The sequence below is a fragment of the Natrix helvetica genome (assembly GCF_964273705.1).
Source record: "Natrix helvetica genome assembly, chromosome: 6".
Classification (NCBI taxonomy): Eukaryota; Metazoa; Chordata; class Lepidosauria; order Squamata; family Natricidae; genus Natrix; species Natrix helvetica.
The window spans coordinates 46,993,053-47,017,622 of record NC_138553.1 but is presented as its reverse complement, the minus strand read 5'-3'; the positions used below and the strand labels follow the sequence as shown (position 1 = coordinate 47,017,622).

At 35.7% G+C, this 24,570-nt stretch overlaps 2 protein-coding genes across 6 annotated transcripts in view; both read left to right on the top strand.

The window, feature by feature from the left end:
- Positions 1-9,213, top strand: part of FRS2 (fibroblast growth factor receptor substrate 2) — a 53,760-nt gene extending 44,547 nt beyond the window's left edge. For 4 of the 5 annotated variants that reach the window (XR_014175824.1, XR_014175825.1, XR_014175826.1 and 1 more), the window contains 2 exons: positions 169-7,891; positions 8,035-9,213. Coding sequence is in view for 1 of the 5 variants with exons in the window: in XM_081958591.1 (XP_081814717.1) it covers positions 169-1,158 (990 nt within the window). In the remaining 4 variants the exon portion in view is untranslated. Of the gene's footprint in view, positions 1-168; positions 7,915-8,034 lie in introns of those variants that run through there. The other variant, XM_081958591.1, reaches the window with a different exon arrangement.
- Positions 9,214-12,513: 3,300 nt separating this feature from the next.
- Positions 12,514-24,519, top strand: CCT2 (chaperonin containing TCP1 subunit 2). The gene is made up of 16 exons (XM_081956962.1): positions 12,514-12,643; positions 13,132-13,206; positions 13,329-13,394; positions 13,476-13,587; positions 13,723-13,799; positions 14,181-14,293; positions 15,064-15,266; positions 17,293-17,393; positions 17,471-17,598; positions 20,786-20,889; positions 21,407-21,526; positions 22,081-22,209; positions 22,303-22,406; positions 22,848-22,947; positions 23,352-23,493; positions 24,261-24,519. Exons 1-16 carry the CDS (start codon positions 12,641-12,643, stop codon positions 24,289-24,291), a joined length of 1,608 nt encoding a protein of 535 aa, XP_081813088.1. The 5' UTR covers positions 12,514-12,640; the 3' UTR covers positions 24,292-24,519.
- Positions 24,520-24,570: the final 51 nt, after the last annotated feature.

Sequence of the window (24,570 nt, the reverse complement as noted above, 5' to 3'; positions counted from 1 at the left end):
TATTAATATTGCTCAAACATGCCCTGTATACGATGGAAGTACACTGAATCCAGTTTTATGTTTAGTGGGTGTCTACATTATTATATATCATTGTTAGATATATGTGATCAAGAGTCAAAAAAGAATATGGCAATATATAAGATTGACATTGGACTCTAACTTTTGCAGGTCCATACATATGTGAATACAACGGGCGTACAGGAAGAAAGAAAAAACAAACCAACTGCACGCACACCTCTGGAACAAAAGGTTCCCAATGCAGAAACAAACAAGGCAAGAGAAGAAGAGGCTTGCTCTGATAACAGGGATGCGCAGGTTGTACTGGAATCTCAAGGAGTCAAATTTGTTTTGGGCCCTACTCCTGTCCAGCGACAATTAATGGAAAAGGAAAAACTGGAATCAAGTGGGAACAGTACTCAAATTAGTGGCAACAATACTGAAACAAGTGGTAGCAATACTCAAGCTAGTGGAAATAGTAACAATGAATGGGATACTGGATATGACAGTGATGAACGCAAAGAAGTTTCTTCTGGTAATAAACTAACATATGAAAATGTAAATAGATTGTCTATCCCTAATGCTCCAGGGCACAGGAGAGGTCGTCTAGTGTCATCCAGTACTTCTGATACTCAAAATATCAATAATTCAGCTCAAAGGAGAACTGCACTGTTAAATTATGAAAATCTTCCTTCTTTGCCTCCAGTTTGGGAAGCTCATAAACTAAGTAAAGAGGAGGATGACAGTTTAGGACCAAAGACTCCCTCTTTGAATGGCTATCATAATAACTTAGATCCCATGCATAATTATGTCAATACAGAGAATGTAACAGTACCATCAAGTGCTCACAAAGTCGAATATGCAAGACGTCAGGACTGTACCCCTACGGTCTTCAATTTTGATATTAGGCGACCAAGTTCAGAACACAGGCAACTCAATTATATACAAGTTGATTTGGAAGCTGGCAGTGACTCTGATAACCCACAGACTCCCAAAACTCCTACTACTCCACTTCCTCCAACACCAACCAGGCGCACCGAGCTATATGCTGTGATAGATATTGAAAGAACTGCTGCTATGTCAAACTTGCAGAAAGCACTGCCACGAGACGACGGTACTTCTAGAAAAACTAGACATAACAGTACTGACCTGCCTATGTGAGCCTGGAAAGCAGTAGTGAAATCATTTGCACCTTTGTGAAGAATTGTTTTAATTGGATGAGTGCTGTTTTATTTTTGAATGCTATCACCTTTCATAGGTTAATAGATTTTTCTGAATACTTCATTTGCTTGCTTAAAGGGAATTTAAGGTAGAAAAAGTATTAAATAACATTATCACTTTATAATTATAGAAACAGCTTTTAAATATTTTTGCCATTTTTATAGTGCCTATTTTATTATCTGAAAGTTATAGTAGCCAATTATAATAAATTGGCCATGTGCCTAAAATTACTGGCAAGGCATTATGACACTCCTATGCTGCCTGAAACTTGCATTATTTGCAAATCAGTAGAATTTCTCATAGTATATGAATAGACTCACAGATTCCAGTTGAATTTACGTGTGGTATAAATGAGAAAGATTTTAGTCAACTTCAGTTGTAAAATCATGGTACGGTTTTCTTCAGAGTGCTGGGTTTTTGAGAAAGGACTGACAGGCAGCTGTTATCCTCCAAACTTTTTCTAATAGGAGCAGCTTTCTATTAAATCCTTTTATTAAATCTAATAAAGCCAATTTTAATACTGAGGAGAATGCTGTTTAATGGCTGATTTGGGAGAGAGGGAAAATGGATGAAATTGTCATCTTCATTAAGATTTCATTCAGATGTCATGTAGCTCATGGAATTAGTTTAAAATTACCCATGATCTTTAGATGCACTTTAAATTCACTAACCATAAGTCCAACAACTAGTAATTGAAAACATGCTCTGGTACAATTTTATTAAAAAGTTTGTGTTGCAGTTCTATAAAAAAAAATTTTTTTTGCTTTCTCAAGTTAATAACAACAAGTAATAATATGAAGAAGGTACATCATTTAGCAGGAAAATGACATGCAACTAAATAATTTCAAACCTTTTGCCAAGTGAAGATGGATATTGTTAAAGGAGTACTATGCTTTATGGGCTAAGGGCTATAAATTGTATATATAGGACATAAAGGATGATATTGCATTTATCTACAGTGCAACTCTTCTAGCTCTTTTTTCTTTGTGTAGCTCTATTACTTTCTCTAAAACTGCTTTTGAGACCTTCAAAGACCTATGAAGGCCTCCTGGAACAAATATTCCATGCACTCTGATAGGATGCAAGCAGAAGTAAAAAAGCAGGTCTCCTAATGCATTCAAAAGTATCACTAATGCACATGTCTCTTTAGTTTGCGACTTCTGTGTTAGTTATTTTTTTAAATACACCAATTTGAGTTTAGAATTCACCTGCCACTATTGTTGAGATACGGCATTAATTTTTTTCCATCAGGTTTCTTCCATCAAAGAATTTAAAATTTGTCTTGCTTTAGATGGCTCTTTTTTATACTTTTATACAGATATTCACACTCTAAATATTTTTAATATAATTCACAATCATGTATCTACAGTGGGTTCTTTTTACCTTTTACTTTTGAAAATCTTCTTTTACCTCCCTCTTTTCAGTTGTATCAGTAGCTTAACTCTGTATGTAATTTGTGTTCAGCATATTTTCTGTGTTTCATCTTGTTCAGTGTTTTTCATGTGTATTGGAAAGGCCAATTTGTAATATTGTCAATTAAGAGAAAGCTGACTTTCACAATTTAAGGATGCATTATGTTCATTTCAGAGCATTGTTATTTTTACAGAGGCATGATGTAATATGTTTTCATATTTAGTTTAACCCAGAAAAAAGGAATTGCAAACCAAAGTATCAAAGTTAGAATGATGGATTTAATACATTGTATGACTTACTTATAAAAGCCAGTAACATGGTTTAGTTCTATGAATAATGAGTTTGTGGCCTAAAAATCCTTTCAGTTCTGTTATAAGTTACTCTTTTCTATAAACCGACTTAAAAGTTTTACTGAAAGTAAAAATGGAATGCCTACTGAATGTAATCTCTTAAATTAATACTCATAACTCCTTAATAGATACTTGATAGCTTAATTACTCCCGAATACTTCCTATACATTTGCCATTGCTGATTTTTACCTTTCAATCTATTTTTGACTCTTTCGAATTCCCAGTTAGAAGTCTGTACGTATACAGTACTGTGCAAAGTTTATAACAGTATGAAACAGTTTCTATCTACAATTTAAAAAAGTAAAACCTGTTTTAAGCAGCTATAACGTTTATACAGGTAGTCCACAATTTACAACAACAATTGGTACTGGAATTTTGGTTGTAAGTCAAGGCTCTATGTGACCAGACCTGATTTTTTTACAGTTGTTAGGGTTAGGGTTACAGTGGTTGTTAAACAAATCACATGGTCATACTGTACGTCCACTTTCCCAAATTGTCATTTTTTGCCGAAAAACAGCAAGAAATGTCACAGATCATGATCATGGGTCACTGCAAGCAGTTGGGGGGAGCACATTTTATGGTGGCCAGAAGTGCTTTATGAACCATTAAAGCACCCTGAGGCCATCATAACTTAATGGTTGCTAAATGACTTATAAGTGGAGGACTCTCTGAAGAGAGGTTGCCATTCTAATGCATTTTGAGAATGTAGGAAAAAAGTAGTTTAGCTAGTATGGTTTCCTAGGGGAAAGAAAAACAAAACAAAGCCAAACATTATGAGAAAATTGCAGTATAGAGGATGCTTATTTCCTCATTGGACTTAAAAAAGCATGAAATGTATAGATCAGCACATAATGATAGTGCTTCATATATTTACAAAATTTGAAAATTGCATTTTTATTTGAACGGCAATACAAATCTGGCCAGTGTTATTGCATTTTGTCTAAAGCTGCAATCCTTCATCTACTTACTTGGGGCTAAATCCTATTAAAGTCTATTTTCATTTATTTCTCAATAGACACCCATACATTTGTACCATACGGTACTGATTTTTTCAACAGATAAGAAAATGGGGTAACATTGGAAAGATCAATATAGTAATAAGTAAGATTTTATTATTTGAATTTAAAACAATATGTAGACCTTAGTATAATCATGCAGAAATTAAAGGAGTTCATATTTTCAGACGAAGCTCTACAAGTAAATATTCATGTTATGTAGCAGTGGAAGTATATTTGGATAGCTAAACATAATGATGTACTGTTTTTTACACCAAATACTGGACACTTAACTAGAATTTAATACCTGTTGATTCTAGGTAATCTGTTTCTGACTAAAGAGGACTAAAAGCCCCTAGGTTTTTAGTAAAATAATTATTCCCAAATTACATTTATCTCACATGGTAATAATACATTTATAAGTGAAAGTACTAATTCTATCAGATTATGAGAAATTTGTCAATCAATAATTATTCGTTTTGGAAAGTATTTAGTATTCCAGATCTGGAGCAATAGCAACACTGCTGACACTTAGTAATTTAGAACATTACATCTAAGATACATGCATCAGTGCGAGTTCAGATTACAACAATGAAACCTTTGGAAACGTAAGAACAGTATTCGATCAGACCAAAGGGCAATTTCTATGTGGCCAATCAAATTTATCTGGGGAGTTCACAGCAATGTTTGAGTGCAGTGGCATTGTCACTCTTACACAGCAACTACCATTCTGAAGCATGCTGGCTCCAATTCCAGAAGAGAGAGTGTGTTTGTGTACATATACAGAGAAGGGGACTTCTCTTTGCTAAAGTTCCTATTCTGTTATAATTTCATTTTTATTTCACTAGAATGCTTATGGAGACAAATTGCCTGAAAGGTGTTCCAATTATAGTGTGTAAGAATATAATCAGATATTCAACTAGAACTCTCTCTTGGAAAAACTGGTGTTTCCTTTATGATGACATTTTAATATTGTTCTATCTGGCAAGCATTTCGGTTTTGATGTCAGTAAATTTAAGAATATTCTCTATAAGGAACATTAACCCAAAAAAGTCAGAATAATATACGAGTTCATCTCAGTTTAATCTACAGTATTGCAGTTAACTAGAACTATGGTAGAACCACATGCCTTAAATAGTTTTTGTCCAGACTGGTGCCAAATGCGCTGTGCTACAATGGTCTGATTTCTAAGCCAATATATTGGCTGAAAATTAGAGGCACCGCATTTGCAAAACACTTGAAGAGACCAGGTTGTAGAAAAAGTTAAAGTTCCAAAATTCTGAAAATACAATAGGAAAGCTAATGTAACCAGAAAAAGTAAGATTTCAATATGATGAGCTGTGTTTAAGTCTGTTTCTCTATTTTTCATATATTCTGTACCTAAAACATCTAAGTATGTTGAAAAGTAATTGTGATAGTTATTTCCTTTAGTTTTATGTTTCCAGTGATTGGCAGTACATCTCATTAGCTGCTGTCAGCTGATGACATTTTCCTGGATAGAGTCCATTATGGTAAATTCAAAATCGCAAATTTCTAAATGCTTTTCTTTTCATCAATACTAATATTTGTATTGAACTTGTACAGTGCTTATCAGGACAGCACTGAAAATAAACATTTAGGGGAATTAACAGGCATAGTAATGAAATTTAAAATAAAAATACAGTGCCTTTAGTAACGCTGATAATCTATTTTTTGTGACCTTGTGATAATTTAGCCTGAATTTCAATATTGTAGAAAGGTACAAGAAATGAGATAAAATTGCTACACTTGAAGCCTTTTATTGTGATAGTTCTGTACTGAAAAGCCTAAGGGAAGATGTAAAACTTTGCCAAAAGAAAAAGTGCCATCAGAGCTAGAACAGCATGTACACTGCTATTCTGAAAATTATATTTAGTAAAACCATAATTCTAGCCATTTTTCTATGCCATATTTCTACATCAAGACTATAAACAACATTTGCCAAATTATATTATGTCAAGCAAATTTGCATATGTCCTTTTTCCATATTATCTAAGTACTTGAAGGCTAGATACATAGATCACACACACAAAAAGTACCTCCATTACAAGAGAGTCTGTTTAGCCTACCATAGCTTCAAAGATTGTAATGGGCATTTAAAACAATCTCAGCTATTTCAACTACCAGATTCCTTTTTTTCATAGGAAAATCAGTCTGGAAGACCAGTGGCGCTTTTGGACACATGAACAGATACACGGCCATGACTACGTGTTGAGATGATCAGCTTGATACATTCAACTAAAAGCTGCTCTACTAAAGCATGATAGAAAGCAAAATTGTCTCTCTGAACTTCTAATAATTTATACATTGAACTATTTCTATATGGAAGAAATATGTGGAGGCTTCTCTGAATTGTTAGTATCAGTTGAAGCAGATGAGAGAAAGCAGTTTCAAGATAGTCAAAATTGTCTTTATATGATTTATTCTAAACTGATTCTATGTGCAGTTGCATGCTAAACTGATCTAGTCATCATCATAGGGCTTCCCTTTGTAGTTTCATTGCACAAATTCCTACCTTGAGGTATAAGTTTTGTTTGCACAATGGGTGCCAAACAACAACAATAACCCTGATGTTTTCTCTGTTGCTTTAAATTATCCTTATCTTTTCTTTTTTAATTATTTACTGATTTTCAGTGAGTTTTGCACTATTGCATCTATCCATTTATTAGTCAAAAGGTTTCTAACAGAAGCAACTGATTTAAATTTAAATTATCCTTACAAAAACTATTATCTAGTGATATCAAACCAACTAAATCTGATTGTTTATTTAGACTAAATCTGATTGAGATTCTTGTTCTTTCATACACACCCACCTGTCCCCTCCTGTCAATTTTTTAATTAACTAAAATGTAGTGTATTGTTATACTGCGTTACTGAAGGTAGAAAATATATTGGTGCATTGCCATATATATTTTTAATAGGAAGAGTATATTCACTGAAAATTTGTTAAGTTTTATTTCTGGCCAGCAAAGACGATCAAATAGAACATTTACTGAAAGGGCAACAGACATAGTATTAAGTAGGTCTAAATTATACAAGTCTATTTGGTAGATAGGATAAAGATAATTTGGGCTGAAATATAATTTGTGGCTATTACGATTTATCTCAATGTACTCAGGAATAGTACAGTGAAATGTACTTACTGTATTATGTAAAGAAAATTGGTAATAGAATATATCAAAGCAATATTGCATGTGATCCCACTATATAATGATTTCTTTACTTTTAAAAAAAGGATCTTGAATTCTTGTTCTCGGAATCTTTCCCCTTCCTGTTTGAGAAATTGTATCCATTCTAAGTTTATAAAAAAGTTTATGGCAAATGCCTTCCCATTTAATTTCAAAATTATAAAGTTCTAAAACATGTGCATTTATTAAAAAATAAACTAAGAGGAATTTATGATGTCCTAAATTAGATTTGAAGCCTATAATTATTAAAAATGCTTGGACATTCTGATACTATTCCACTGTCTCTTCTCTAGAGTAATCTAGTTTTTTGGATCTTACAGTATCTTCTCTTGCTTTTACTTTTTCTATTAGCAATGCATTGCAACAATGGATTACTTGCTAATGTTATTTAAATGTTGTGTGTGACCAGATAAATAACAAGAGTTTCTCTACATTTACTAATGATATGAAACACTATTTTAGTTAAAGTGGTCAGTCCGTTTTGGATTCCCCAATTCAAGCATAAATTTGCAAGACAACATGATTTAAATGAATTTTGTCTATTTATGAGATATATGTTCCCCTAAGTATCAGTTTGGATTGCATTCTTCCATCTTATAACAGTGTTTAAACACTATGTACCAGCACTATCTAATGATTCTAATAAATAAATTCTCACCACAGACTTCATAACTGGCTGCTTTTGTGGTATAGCCAAGTTGTTTTTCATGTTTTATGGTCTAACACAGTGTTTCTCAAACTTGGCGACTTTAAGTCCTGTGGACTTCAACTCCCAGAATTCCCAAGCCAGCTATGCTGGCTGGGGGATTCTGGGAGTTGAAGTCCACAGGACTTAAAGTCGCCAAGTTTGAGAAACACTGGTCTAACATGTTAATATACTAACATGCTAATAAGACTAGAGCCTGAGACCCATGAGCAGAAGGAACATTAAGTTACAGGAGTTACAGGATTTTCCTGCCCCACACCCTGGAAAACCAGTCCCTGAGATTTGGAGCAGCAAATAAAATATCATAGGATAAGATGTAAAGGATCATTGTGGGAGATATCTTGGTTGAATGGTATTTGCTAAACAGGGTGCTCCAGTTTGAGATGATTGACAACTGATTCAGAGGTGGGTTGCTCCTGGTTCGGCCTGGATCGGATGAACCGGTAGTGGCAGCGGTGGGAGGCTCCGCCCACCTGCCTGGACATTTCTCCGCATGTGCAGAAGCATCATGCGCCTGCACGAGGGAACCGGTAGTAAAAAAAATGGAAACCCACCACTGAACTGATTGCATCGATTCTCATAGATTTTTGGTAGAGATATTGGAGGAGAAATGAGTGAAAGCTTCCTTTTCACAGCTTCCTTTTCATTTCCATAATTTTACTTCAAATCTTAGCATTTCTTGCAAAAGAATGTATGCTAAAGTTAAGATCCCTCAAAATAGCCTTCATAATCCATGAAGCATTGCTCAAAATCAAATTTTAACCATGTACTTGCAAAAGGTATGTAAATTATTTTTGTTTTTTAAGGCTAAAATTATATATTTGGTAACATACATATTGACTGTCATAGCCACTAGAGTTAACCTTTGTATTTACATTTGTAATGCGTGCTAGTCTTTATAAATGAGTTTATTATTTTGGTCTTCCTGTATGCTCATAAAATACTGTCTTGGAACAGGGCCTTTATGAAAACATAATTCTCTGTGAGATGTCCTTTTGAAACATTATGTAATAAAATTTATGAGGTAGAGGGCTACACACACAAACACACACAGCCTTAAAAGAGCATAGAAGCAATTAGACAATTTCTCTAATATATGAAAGGATGAAATTAGCCCCAAATTAGAAAGTGTCTTCTAGTTCTCATTTTCCAGAGACATAATCTTTATCATATAAATATTTATAACAGTGGAAATAATATTGTCATATAATTACACAAACTATTACTTTCTGTAAAGGGAAGAATGATTGAAATCTTCTCAGAGTTTAGAGATTCAAATGTAATAAAAAACATGAATTTTGTCTTTTGCAGCAATTATCCCCCCCCCCAAAAAAAATATGGAAAAATGCTCAGTAAACCGAGTATTCAATAATTTAGACAATAAGTTTATGTGTGTAAATATTACTGTGAATTTTGCTTCTCTTCATGCTTTGAGTTTTGAAATACTCTATGTGAAATAAATGATTTTTAAAATGGAGAGGACGCTTCACTCAGGAATTTCTATACTTGTTAACAATGGATGTCAACATCTTAAACTTTAACTTCACCTTTAAAAGTACGTGCATATCTGTATTCTTATTATTTGCTAAACTAGGAATACAGGTAGTGTCGCTAGTAAGACTCACCGAATGTAAAGGAAATGCTTCCATTTTGTAAAAAAGATTTAGTGTTTGTACATTATACTATGTTACGGTGTGTGTCAACCAGCAAGTATGATGCCTTTTTATTTTTATGGCATAAACATCCATTCATTGTAGCATCACCTACTGTTATGTCTTTGGAACCACTGTGTAGGTAGAAAAGGAGGCAGTGTTTCAGAAGTTATTAATCTGACATCTTAATATGAAAACAGCTAACAGTCCTGTAATCACCAGTGTGCCACAAATGCATTTCTGAAATGCATAAATATACATTTCTATGAAAGCCAAATCTGTATTTGTATGTTAATTTTTCATTACACTGTAAAATACTGTAAAGTTGTATGTCCTAATTTTGAATTATAAAAATGTTTTCCTACATAAAGGCATCAGTATAGCAACTTTGTATGAAAGTAGCTTTCTACAGTTTTATTTTATATATTAAAAAGTCTAAAGTTGCCAAAATACTCCTTGAGAAGTTCAAAAGCTGTTTTAATCTTTTTTCCCATCCACGGTGGCTCTTTTTAAACATTCCAGGCTTCTTTTGAAGCAATAGTGTTAGTCTTAAAAACATGCTGTATTTGTTTTTCAACAACCATATATTACCATTTAAGCTTGCTTTTACATTGATTTATCAAATGATGTCCATTTTTAAATGTATTCTGTAATACTGATAGCATTGTCCTCCTCAGAAGTGCCAGCTTCACAAAGAGCTGTAGCATGGCAATAAAATATTGATTTTATTATATAAGAATGTTCACTGCGTCTTCAATATTACCCTGTTTTCCCGAAAATAAAACCTTCCCGGATAATAAGCCCAAACAGGCTTTTGAGTGCATGCGCTTAAAAAAGCCCTCCCCGAAAATATTGCAACACAGCAGCAGTCATGAGGTGACCATGCTCGCCACCTCCTGCACCTCAAAAATATAAGATCTCCCTGAAAATAAGGCCAAGTGCTTTTTTGGGGGGTCAAAAGAAAATAACACCCTGTCTTATTTCCGGTGAAACACGATATAAGGGATGCTCTTTTCACATGTCCTGGATGTATGGTATTTTTCTTGATGTTCAACTTTACTGACAGGAATCAAATATCTTTTAATGAAGATGCTCAGTAATTTCTTTCAAGTGGGACATATGTCTTTAGAATCTATAGAGTGATAAAGCAGAACAGTGTCTGGACCAAATCAACTCTATTGTTTAACAACTGGTCCTAATTATGCCTTTAATTAAATTGATTGGACTAGCAGAAAATTTGTTTTCCTACTACCATATCACGTTAGGATGACTACAAAACAAGGATCAAATTTATTTGTTGAATCAGAGAATATAATATTTTTCAAGAAAACTAGAACTTTCTTTGTCTATGGAGATTCTCAGTCGTCCAGGTTATGAGTAACCCAAAGTTGCTTTTTTAAAGGCATGTAGGAAGCCCCTCCCCAATTAAAATATTCTTTATTCTTAATATTAAAAAGAATCAGGATGTAAACTTTTCCCTAAAGGAGAAGAGGAGAAAAATCTTAACAAAGGCAGAAAGCAGCCACAGTCTTCTTGCCATAGGAAAACAGCCTCAAGCAGAAACAAGAAGCTGGTCTTCAGGATATTTTGTATCCATTCAGAAAGCCTGGGCCAAGCAAAGAGCAGCCCGAAACCCTAAATAAGCACCTAGGATTTGCATTTCTCTTTTTGCCTGTCGAGCCAGCCATGACTCCTCCATGACCCCATAGGAATCTGGCAACAGACATAGAAATATTGAAGGACATATTCTTGCACAGGAACAGACATCTCAATCACAAAGCCCTAATGAATGTATATCCATCTACTCTCAACCCCATTTTGTCATCCACCCCAGAAACATGCCACTGTTACTAATTTCTGGCTACCAAATAAACAGAGACTTTCTTTCCTGCAACCTGCCTCCATTTTATTTCCAGGGTTTTCCTCCCAGCGTGGAATCGGAGCGGATTTTTCTTCCAACTGGGAAATGGACTTTGTTTTTCCTTGAAGACATTTCACTTCCCATCTAAGAAAAGAAGCTTCTTGTATGAGAAGCAAAACATCTTCAACCCCCCCCCCCAAAAAAAAAAGTCCAGTTGCCTTTTGAAAAAGTACCTTTGGGATAGTACTTGCTTTCTGGATCTGTAACTGATGCAGCCTGAGGCCTTTACTTGTATTTCTTGCATTTGCCAAGTTGAAGAAATTACCATTCTGATTTTCATTTGGGCCAGAAATGAAAGAGCGAGCAACAGTAGATGTCCAAGAAAAAAGAATAAGAACAATAGAGATACTGGCTTTTACTCTTACATGAAATTTTACTTGGGAGCTGTTGTGTTTATATGCTCTCTCATTATTGCTTCTGTCATGCTTGGTACATTAACAATCTTTATTAACATTTAAAAAAATTAATTGACCAAATATGTTTAGTTTTCAATCTTAAACGTTCTTATTTGAGAGTGTTTTAATGACATTGTTTCAATGGGTTGTTTAAAGTTAGTCTGTCCTCTAAAGTTTATTACACAAACTGCAAAACATCAGGCGAAAAAAGAAAAAGTGTGGGTTCTGTCATTAGTAAATGGTTGCTTTAATAAACTTATTTTCATAGGTTTCATATTTTTATTGCTCACTTCAGAGACTGAAATACATCAAACAACAAAATGCTTTGAATGCTTATGGCTCAGCACATAATGTGAACCTAAGCAGCTGCTATGCATGAAGTAAATCAAGAAGAGCTAAACATATGTACAACAGCGAGAATTTCAACCACTGGAATTTTTTCCCTTTCTCTAATATAACACACTTCTGATGTGGTTTCTTTTCGGTACTGCGAGAAGCTAACATACCAACTGTGGCGGCTGAGGTCATTTGCGATGCGTTGCAGAACGTAGCGCTCGCACTACTGCCACACAAAGATTGAGAAATCACAAATAGCCTATCGTTTGCCGAAGGGTGGCTATAGAGGCCAAAACTACATCCCCCGACATGCAACTTTCTGATCCGGCGGCGAGGTGGGGGCGCTTCTGTCATTTCCGCCGCTCGTTGGATCTTGCGCACGAGCGGGTGGCTTTATCCCCGGACACGAGGCGGCTGGAGAGATTCGAGCCTTCGGAGCGTCGTCACTATGGTGAGCCTTGGCGCGGTGCTGAGGGGGCTTTTCACTGCACGAGAACGCAGCGCTTTCTCGGTGGGGATCTTAGGCCATTTCGGCGGGAGGCGAGATGGAAGGTTCCAGAACTGCTCGCAGCGGACTCGGCTGGGTGAGCTGGGTGGGGAAGGTTAGGCCCGTGAATTGTAATTTCTCCTCAGCAAGATTCAGTTCTCATCGTTCCCAGCCGGTGAGACTTGGTACCGTGCAGGCCAGGGATGATGGGAATGGCAGATGGCATATTTCAGAAGAACCGCGTTGGGGAATGGCGGGCCGAGGACCTCTCCCTCTCAACCACTCTTAATGTTCTCCACCGTCGCGAGGCATCGAATTCCTTTCCTTCATTTGAGATTTTAATTTCAAAATTAAACGGGAATATATTCTGTTTCCTGGAGTTTGTCTACGATTAAGTGTTTTGTAAGTTACTTTATTCAATGTGGTTTATATCATCCCAATAACTTATTCAGGCAGCCATGTCACTTGCACCCGTGAACATCTTCAAGGCCGGTGCTGATGAAGAAAAAGCAGAAACTGCTCGTTTAGTAAGTCTGTCGTTGGTTTATTCTAATAACTAGCTACATAAAAGTTGAAATGTATTTTTTTATTTTTGGAACCCTGAATCCAAGCTGAAAGAAATTATATTTATTGACTATTTCTATTACAGTCCTCTTTTGTTGGAGCTATTGCCATTGGAGACCTTGTTAAAAGCACTTTGGGGCCTAAAGGCATGGTAAGATTCTGGAAGAATACTTTTTGTCATTGTTAGTATGTTGAATCTGGTGCTTTATAATCACAAATATGTAACTTGCAGGACAAAATTCTTCTGAATACTGAAAGAGAAGGGACAGTGACAGTGACAAATGATGGGGCAACAATCTTAAAATCAATTGGAATTAATAATCCTGCAGCTAAAGTTTTGGTTGGTATGTATGTTTAAATATATTATTCAGATACTTTTAAAATTAATATGTATAATTTGTTCTTCTTCTCATTGGTCTCCTTGAGAGGTCTCTATGTAACAAATGGGAACTATTAATTATAAAATACTATTCCTACAGATATGTCCAAGGTTCAAGATGATGAAGTTGGTGATGGAACTACTTCAGTAACTGTTCTGGCAGCTGAATTGCTAAGAGTAAGTTATTATATCTTGTTTTTAATAAAAAAGATAAAACTATCGAGAAGCCAGTTTTCAATTTATATTCAAAAATAGCTCCTAAATCATTGAGGTTTAAATGTGAAAAAGCTGTCCTCTGCTAGACAATTTATAATAGGTACTATATAATCTAAGGAGAAATCATTGAGAAAAATGTTCATGCTAATTTTTATATTATATTGGAAATTATAAAGATAAATGCTATCAAATAATTAGTTTCAGTATAATTTTTGAAATGTACCAAGCAAAGAGAAAATTCACAATCTATTTTTAAAGTTTGGATTTCATGCAGTACACTACTAATTATGATATTCAACAGAATTGAAAAATAGTTGATATACTAATATATTTCATTAATAGGAGGCAGAACTATTGGTTACAAGGAAAATCCATCCTCAGACCATTATTGCTGGCTGGAGAGAAGCCACAGGAGCAGCCAGAGAAGCCTTGGTGAAGTCAGCTGTGGATAATGGGTTAGTATAGCCACAGGCAAGGTAGCATTTTTGTATCAAACTTTAAGTCAAAATTATGTCTTATAAGAAACGGTTATAGAAAATAGTGCTTACAATTTGATTGCTGTTCGCTATTATGGAAGGATTTGAAACAAAGGATGTTTACTGTAGCATTCTAACAGTACTCTGAATGCTCAGAATTCTCTATAGTATATATACCTGTGTAAACTAACGCAAGCATTAAACAGATGCAAGACACCATTTTCCTCATCCTATATATTTCACTCTTCAATGCATTATAAACTTATTGTTACCACAGAGTTGATGTTTCCTGAATATTTTTGTTCTCTAGAAGATTGTTCAATATTTGGTTTAAAAAGTCTGTTCCAGGATTTATTGTTAAATACAATAAATAAATATTGTTAAATACAATAAATAAGTACAGTATATGTAGATGAGTACATACTTTGTAACATTTGGTGTTTATAGATTTTCACTATGGCAAAGTTCATCCTTTGGGAACAATATCTTGTTAGTGAATTTAGTTATCTCTGTGAACAATATATTTAAATCTCCCTCTTTGAAGTACAAGACTGAGAAGTCACACTATGCGGAATCTATTGGAATTCTAGAAATTGTTATGGGATTTCTTGCTATTTGTTACCTGTTTTAAAATGCTATTTTTACGTTCTAAAAACAATTAGTCATATGAATATATTTTTAGAAAAAAGAGAATGGGGTTAAAAAGTAATTTTTTGTTGGTGGTCCTGATTATTTTTTCTGTTTTTCAGTGCAAATGAAGTCAAATTTCATGAAGATTTAATGAACATTGCAGAAACAACACTATCTTCAAAACTCCTTACTCATCATAAACAGTATTTTGCAAAACTTGCTGTAGATGCTGTCCTTAGGCTGAAAGGGTCTGGAAACCTAGAAGCTATTCATGTCATCAAGAAGTTAGGAGGAAGTCTCATAGATTCTTACTTGGATGAAGGTATTATATTACTGGTTTTGATTAGCTGTATGAATAGAGAAAGATGTATTTGCCATAAAACATGGCAGTGCTTGTTGCAGACTTCAATAGAAAAATTATTGTTAAAAATTCCAGTTAACCAAAGAAATAACATAGCAATATTATTTGATAAAATGTAAAAGGAAATTCTTGAGGGATCCTTAGAATTATGTAATTCTGCATAATTTTAATTGTCTCTTATCTATGTATTTCTCAGATGTATAATTTGGAGCATACATCTAAACCGGACTTTTGTTAAAACTATAATTTCATCAAAAATAAATATTTGAGTTTCCATTACTGCAGTTTTGGCCTTTCCATATTCTTACACATGACGTACAACGCACTTGGAAGGCAGTTGAGAAAACAATCTTATATAGCAGAGGTGTCAAACTGACGGCCCGCGGGCCGGATACATCACACGTGGGCCATGCCCACCCCAGCTCCATGAAGGGAAAAATGTCACGTGACAGCAAGTTTGACACACATGTTATATAGCAGCGATGGCAAACCTTTTTTGGCTCGTGTGCCATAAGTGGGGGGAGCGCAGGGGGGTCGTATGCGGGCGTGCTGCACCCATAATGCAATGCGCAACCCACCCCCAGTGCGCATGCGTGCACTACAGGCGTGACCCCCCATTTTTACATGCTTTTTTCGCCCTCCCCAGGCTCCAGAGGCTTTATAGGAGCCTGGGGAGGGTGAAAAGAGCCCCCGGATGCCCTCCGGAGGCGTCAGGGAAGCCTCCGGACGATCCCTGAAGCCTTTGGAGCGCTCAAAACGACCCTCCGAGCAAACCGGAAGTCACTTCCTGTTTGCTCGGAGGGTCATTTTAAGCATTCCGAAGGCTTCAAGGAAGCCTCCGGACGGTCCCTGAAGCCTTCGGAGCGCTCAAAATGATCCTCCGAGCAAACAGGAAGTGACTTCCGATTTGCTCGGAGGGTCGTTTTGAGCGCTCCAAGGGCGTCAGGGAAGCTCATGAAGCCTCCGGAGTGCCTCCGGGGGGGGGGAGGCTCTTTTCGCCCTCCCCAGGCTCCTATAAAGCCTCTGGAGCCTGGGGAGGGCAAAAAATGGTTTTAAAAAAGGGTGAACTCATGCCCTGACAAATGGTCCGCATGCCACCTGTGGCATCGCTGTTATATAGGATGTATAATGACAACTGAAGCTGCAATTTTATCAAACACTACTGTGACTTGTTGTTATATTTCCTGTTAATTGTCTTGAGCGAATAGGGTGCAATATAAATTTTCCAAATGAATAAATTTCAGAGATATTTCCATATCTAAACTAAGAAACAGTATGGCTATGGATATGGATGAACAAAAAACTGGTGGAAGCAGGGGTAAATTCTGGCTTCCAGGCAACTTCTCTATTGAGTTTCCTTGTGGCAAGCTGGCAGTGAGCGTCCAAAATCTCCCTCCCTCCCCCTTTTTCTCTTTTCATTCTATCATTCCCTTCCTTGCTTCATTTTTTTCCCTTCCCTTCCATCAGGTAAGTAGTTAAGGAGAAGGGAGCAAGGGACTGTGAGTGGATGGCAAGGTGTGAGTGCAGAGCAAGAGACTGAATGGTCAGCATGGTTTGGGTGCAGATGGAGTGGCAGACGGTACAATTTCTTCATTGACTTTGTCCCTGCAAGTTTTCCACAAGTAAGGACTTTGCTAGTGGGAAGGTTAGAAGGAGCATCGATAATGATATCAGTTCCTTCCAGGCTCCCCAGTAATGTGTGGTAAGCTATCAGGAAATGTTGAAAATGAGGCATAATTGAGGTAGCACTGGTAATGCTGAAAAGCAGTGGCACTGAAGTGGCAAAACATGCTCAGATTTCATACCCTTAGGAATAAGGGGCCCCACCATTCTGTAGGCTAACCCATTTGAGATTTTGTTCTATGATGCAGTGTTTTGCTCAATTGAAGATTACTAAATATCAAACATGCATGAGAATTTTAGAGGTATATAGATTTAAAACTCTTCACTTAATCATTTATTGTTTTACCCTGCAAACTATTTTCAGGTTTTCTGTTGGATAAAAAAATTGGAGTTAATCAGCCCAAGAAAATTGAAAATGCAAAGATACTTATTGCCAATACTGGCATGGATACTGATAAAATTAAGGTAAGTGGATTCCATAATACATTTAATTGAAACAATTGCATTTTAGTTAATATAATTATTGTATTCATTTAATGTAGATATTTGGTTCCCGTGTAAGAGTGGATTCCACAGCAAAGGTAGCAGAAATAGAACAAGCAGAAAAGGAGAAAATGAAGGAGAAGGTTGAGCGTATTCTAAAGCATGGAATAAACTGTTTTATCAACAGGTATGTATTTTGCCAGCAAAATTGGACAGTTGTAGTTGACAAGCTTGCTGCTCCAGTGGATATAAAAAGTCTATACTCCCCTGTTAAAGTGCCAGGTTTTTGAGATGTTAAAAATTTATCACTATAATTCTTTCCACCTTTTATATAACACAGTACAATTTAATTGAAAAACAATGTGATTTTTTTAGTTGGAAAAGAACAAAAAACTAGAATAATGTGGCTAAATAAGCATGCACACTCTTATCTATCTAGGAATCTGGCTGTGTTCAAAATTAATATATTCAAGCTGATGGTAAATACACACCTACCATCAATTAACGACTGATCAAGCCCATATAAAGTTCAACTGTTCTAGTATTTTTCTGGCATTTATTCAGTTGCCTATTACAGCAAAAGTCATAGTCTGCAAAGAGCTTACAAAGCATCAAAGGGAACTCAGGAGTAGGTATAACATTTTTTCCAGGGAATTGGATGGAACATGAAGCACAGTGACAACAATTATCAACAAGTGAAAAAATATGGGCACTATCCATATTTATATTACCAAGAATTGGATGTCCCTCCAAAATGTATGAAAAAAGAAAATGGTCCAAGAGACCTATAGCAACATTAAAGGAGCTGCAGGAATTTTTGGCAAGTACTGGTTGTACACTACATGTGACAATAATCTCCTATTCTTCATATGTCTGGGCTGTGAGATAGGATGGCAAGAAGGAGTCTTTTCTTACAAAGAAAAACTTCCAAGCCCATATACATTTTGTAACTACATCAAATTTGACAAAAGCATGTAGGAAAACATGTTCTCGTCTGATGAGATTATGATTGAACTTTTTGGCTATGATTCCAAAAAGGTACGTTTGGTGCAAAAACAACACTGCACTTTAGAAATACACAGTACCCACAGTGAAGCACGATGGTGGCAGCATTATGTTTTGGGGCTGATTTTCTTCAGCTGGAACTGAGGTTTTAGTCAAGGTGGAGGAAAGTATGAATATCAGTCAAGTTTGGCAAAAACATTTAGGCCTCTGCTAAAATAATATAGTATAGCCTTTATTGTCATTGTGCAAAATAAATACAACTAAATTAGTTAGAATGCTGAAGATGAAGAGTCATTTCAATTTTCAACACGATCACAACCCAATGCATATCTCCAAATCAACAAAAGAATGACTTCACCAGAGCCTGGACCTGAATCCAATTGTAAATCTATGGGGTGACCTGAAGAGGGATGTGTGCAGAAGATCCCTTTGCAGTCTGACAAATTTGGAGTGCTTTTGCAAGGAGAGACGGCAAAGATTCCCAAGGGAAGATGTGCCATGTTGATAAGCTCCTACCCCAAAAGACGTAATACTGCCATAAGATCAGAAAGTTCTTCAACAAAATGTCTTAAGGATTGCAAACTTATGCAACCATGTTGCACATTTTTAAATTAATTTTTCCCCGTAAAAGATTTCAGTTTGGTTTTTGATTGAATTGTAGAGCTTATAAATTACATAGTGGTATTGTGGTACTGATTGCTAATTTGGTTCAGAGAGGAGCGATGAGTACCAAAAACTGAATACCAAACAAATTTTTCCCACGAGAAATAATGTAATGAGTCACAAGGCAGTCACTGATGAGTACCAAGTAAATAATGAGTACCAAGACATTTTTTGCATTAAAATATGTTGAGTACCAAATTCAATGGGTTGCAGGGCAGTTGAATATCAAGATACCACTGTATTAAAGGTGGAATAATTTCTGAAGTAATTTATCTTGGTCTAATTTTTTTTACATCTCAAAACCTGGCATTTTACCATAGGTGTGTAGACTTTTATATCCACTGAACATAATTGGCATGATTTAGAGCAGGGTTTTGTCATCTCAGTAATTTTAAGATGTGCAGGCATGCTAGCTGGGTAATTCCAGCCCACATATCTTAAAATTGGTTGAGAAACACTGATTTAGAGTTTCAGTTTTACTATTTCTATCTCCAACTAGACTTACACTCAGAATATTTCTACTTAGATAAAAGTAGAGAAATTGTTTGTCTTACCTTTATAGTTTTTAGAATGAAAATACCTAGATATTTTGGAGGCGCAGCGTTAGCGGGAGGAGTTAACGAAAGGGGAATAATTGGAGTTTGCATTCCTGCCTGCTTTGCCCAAAGGAAATGCTGCATTGCATTGGAAATGAAGAAAGAACCCTTCTGTTCACTAGAGGAACACTTTTGAAACCACTATATTACTCTGATGCATGACAGTAGTTAGATTATATCCCTAGAAGCTTTATTGGACAGTTTCAAAATAGACAAGATGGTAGGCATAATATTGCACCCAAGCCTCACCTCTTTTGTATGTATATATAATGAGTTGTGTTTGCATTGTAACACTGTATCTGTTGTGTCTGTTTTGATAACTTCCCTCTCCCTGTGGATGATGCATCCTTTTGTGCATTTATTTTCTGTCTCATATTAATATTTATAACTTGTGCTTATATTTTAAAGTATATTGCATAGATATAAAAAATATCTTAATTTTATTGATCAGTCAGTATATAGTTCATAGTTCACATGTTCTTTCAGCTACTGAACATTCTCATTCTTCCAACCAAATCTGAATAAGTGTGTCTGTGGGGGCTATTAATGATAATTTCTGTGCACATCTGAGCATTATGAACATTGCTTATGAACAAAAGAGTTCTTTTTCCTTACAAGGATTTGTCGTACTAACAATTTGCCTGATCCATAATGATTGTCCTTATTCAATTGAGTGTAGGAAAATGCCTGGTGGATTACAAAAAATTAATTTGAAAGCAGAAAGATTGGATACAATTTTAGGAACATCTGATATTTGGAGTTGTGCATTTTGAAATGCAGTGGTTGTATGGACCTGTTTTGTGCCACTACTTTTTGATTCTCTTGCTGATGGTCTATTAAAGGCTTTTGTCAGTCTTGTCAAGTCCAGACCACTTTCAGTTTGAAAAACTGATCTCTTTAATCAACTATCATTCGGAAATCTTGAATTAAAATGGATAATTTCCAGACATTATGAATTAGAATTATAAGATTTATATTCCCATATATTGGAAATATAATGGATTTGATTATTCTGTTTTTGTGTGCATGAGGAAGTTTGTTAAGATATAACAGTTGAAGAATACTCATTGTTTCCCATGTGATTAGGAATGCTGTATGTTTCCATTACAGGCAGTTGATTTATAATTACCCAGAACAGATGTTTGCTGCTGCCGGTGTTATGGCAATTGAACACGCAGATTTCGCTGGAGTTGAACGTTTAGCTCTTGTGACAGGTAAGTAAAGAGTAATCCATTCTACAATTAGTGTTGATTTTCACTATTTACCCTTGAAATACTTTCAGTTTAGTTGGAGGAAATGGGATAGATAAAATGAAAACAAAGGATTATATATTATTTCCTATCTTCTGGGAAAAAAAAGTCCTGAAGTTTAAGAATATTTAAAGGTATATTATGTAGAGAATGGTAGCTGTGGACAGATGGGTAGATTGAATGTCCTCTTTTCCACGAAACAAAATGGCATTCCCTTGTGCAAAAGGGTCTTCACTCACAATTGTTTTGAATGACAATTTCCTTTTAACATTATTCCTTGTTGATTTCTCATGACACTCTTCAGAGAAATTTCATAGTTCTGCATTTTTAAAAATTTGTCTTCAGGTTGTAAAAACAAATCTATTGATATTTAGGAATAGAATGCATTTTTGCTTTATTTTAGCAGTTTAGGAAGACAAATAGTCCCTCTCTGGACTATTATGCAAGTGAAAATGGTTCATGTGAACTTTAATTTTTTTAGGTGGTGAAATTGCTTCAACTTTTGATCACCCAGAATTAGTAAAGCTGGGAAGCTGCAAGCTAATTGAAGAGGTCATGATTGGTGAAGATAAACTTATTCATTTCTCTGGAGTTGCTATGGGTAAGATGGATTGAGCAAGCTTATTCTCCAGTTATTCCTATTTTACTAAATGTTGGACACAACAATCCTAATCCAAATATTTATAAACTATTACTTGTACTGTGCAGTTACCAGACCAAAATAGGGGAAAGATGCAAAATTAAAAGCAAGAGAATGTAAAAGTAATACCCGACCATACATGGAGCGATCCCATGAATTCACATTGATGATCCATATTTTTCATAACGCTCCTGCGTTATGCATATCATTGTATTTGTGATCTAATAGGTATAGTGGGGTTGGTAAGCCCAGTAATAACAAAGAGACAATGCATGCCACACACTCTGTAGAACTATCCTCCATCCTGTAACTGCTCAGAAAGGGGTGTGTATGCTGAGATTTGGTCTGCCCATGTAATACAGAATTTATGAAATTATTATGTAGCATTAAGGTCTGTTAGAATGTGAGCATCAGACTTTCTACAAGTAGCTTTTGAGCTAGTCCATATATATCAGCTAATAATCTAAGACTCGTTAAATTTAAATTTACATATCTTTCCCTTTTTTTATTCTTAGGTGAAGCTTGCACCATAGTCTTACGTGGTGCAACACAGCAAATCATAGATGAAGCTGAAAGGTCATTGCATGATGCACTCTGTGTTCTTGCCCAGACAGTCAAAGATACTAGAACTGTGTATGGTGGAGGTGAGTATTCAAACTTTGAAACCTACATTTTCTTCAATGCAAATATTATGTATTTACTCACATTGGCTAAGAGTTGGTTTTTCAAATTTTCAGGCTGTTCAGAGATGCTAATGGCTAATGCAGTGTGGGAACTTGCAAAAAGAACCCCTGGCAAAGAATCGCTAGCAATGGAGTCTTTTGCTAGGGCTCTAAGTATGGTAAGCTCCTGTCCACTTAATTGTATTACAAAATAAATATATAAATCTAAAAGATATGAAAAAGACCAGCTGGCTATTCTTTTGAGGGTTTTAACTCTTGGGAGAAATCGTCATTCATTTCTGTGGGATAAGTTACTTGTTCCATGAGTCTTGAAAAAAAGTTAGTGATTAATATTCTGAACTATTTCTCTTCAAGGTAGCCATCCAAATAATGTACAGTATATAATGTAAAAGGCCCAATTAAAAGGTATATGTCTGAAAATGGAATAATACTGTAATTGACCCTGTCCCCCAGGTAGCATCCTCGCTGTAATTTAAAATGCTTAAATCTGAATGAATATTGTTGAGATTTGTTGCATGGTATCTTAGGTTTGAATGAGCTTTTATTGCTTGTTTGGTACTGGTTTCAAATAGTCCTTTAATAAAGGCTTATCTTTGTAGCTCCCAACTATCATAGCTGAAAATGCTGGGTATGATAGTGCAGATTTGGTTTCCCAACTTCGAGCTGCCCACAGTGAAGGGAAGAATACCTATGGACTAGGTAAGTTCATGTTTTAAGAAAATCTTAATGCATGAGTGGGGGAAAAACCCAGTAGGCATTTGCTGATAAACAGTTTTTACACATCAGCATCTGAAAAAAGAGAAATTGATAAAATATTATTTCTCTGTCCCTCCTCACTTAGAACTTTCATTGGAAACTATTGTGAGTTCAATTCTAATATTAATTACAAACACAACTTAGCTTCTTCTATGTGTTTTGAACTTGTATACTCAAAAACAGTCTTCAGATCTAAATGGACATCTGAGCTCTTCCTCTCCAGGTCACCAACTAACCAAACCCCAAGCTTATAATACGGATGACCTTGATAAACAATAATTGTGTAATTGAAAACTGCAACAGAAACAAAAATGAGAAAGTCAATAATTCCCTGTAATCTCTTGAAGATATGAAAGAAGCTGCTATTGCAGACATGGCAAGTCTAGGAGTCGTTGAAAGCTTTCAAGTGAAACGTCAGGTTTTGTTAAGTGCTGCTGAAGCAGCAGAAGTCATTCTCCGTGTTGATGACATCATTAAGGCAGCACCAAGGTAAAGAATTTTTCAGTCCTTGTGAGGGAATGAGTTAATTGAATATCAAATATTTTGCAGTGGGTGGGCAGGATTTTCAGCACAATGTATTTTTCTGTTTACTGTCTTGACCTCTGAGGGTAACAGGAATAGGATATAGATGCAGAGATATCACCAGATGTAGGCGGAAATCACCTTAGGTGGAAATCATTGACTTTTGGGAGGAGTTGAAGAGAAATAATTGGGTTAATCTCTGTGGAGACTCAATATATCTATTGTTGATTGTGGTTTTAAAAGGCCAAAAAGTACTCTCATTTGGTAATATATAGTTGGAAGGGATGCACGAATGGGATATCTATGTTTTTTATTATCTACCCATGTTTTTCAGTTTAAATATTGCACACATAGCTTCAGTATTTATTTTATGATTCACTGTTACCAGGTTATATGAGCTAATGCTACTTAATGAAATCTTAAATTGAGATTTATCATTTCTAATTGGTGGTGCAGTGGTTAGAATGTATTTTTGCAGGCAAACTGCCTACAATCTAGGTTTCGATCCTGATGAGTATCAAGGTTGACTCAGGTTTCCATCCTTCTGAGCTCTGTAAAATAAGACCCAGATTGTTGGGGCAATGTTGGGGACATTACAAACTGCCTAGGCCTAGGGAGTGCTGTAAAGCACTATGGGGTGGTATATAAATCTAAGTGCTATTGCTATTCTGAATAGAGAAATACTTTCCTATCCTGTGGCATCTGCTTACACTCAGTTCTATTGCTTCTTTCAGGAAACGAGTCCCAGATCGGTATCCTTGTTGAGCATTTTGCATTCAGAAAGAACATTCAAACCAGACTTTTTCAGACTGGGTGTACTTCTAACAGACTACAGAAGAATTGGCACCTTTAGTACCGGCGCATAAGTGTTTTGGTTTAACTTATATTGGTTTTTTTTAAAAACACCTAATTCATAGGGCAACATCTGTACTCCTTCACTGTTGCTTTTGTGTAGTACTCATACTCACAATAAACATTTCAAATAGAAATGGATTAATCTTTTAGTTTCCTATCGTTATTCCACTGAATGTGCACTTAAACCTG

Excerpts from the sequence above, each read along its gene's own strand:
- CCT2 (XM_081956962.1), top strand. Across the intron at positions 13,395-13,475 it reads CTTTGGGGCCTAAAGGCATG|GACAAAATTCTTCTGAATAC; the intron begins GTAAGATTCTGG and ends TGTAACTTGCAG. Across the intron at positions 15,267-17,292 it reads AGATTCTTACTTGGATGAAG|GTTTTCTGTTGGATAAAAAA; the intron begins GTATTATATTAC and ends AACTATTTTCAG.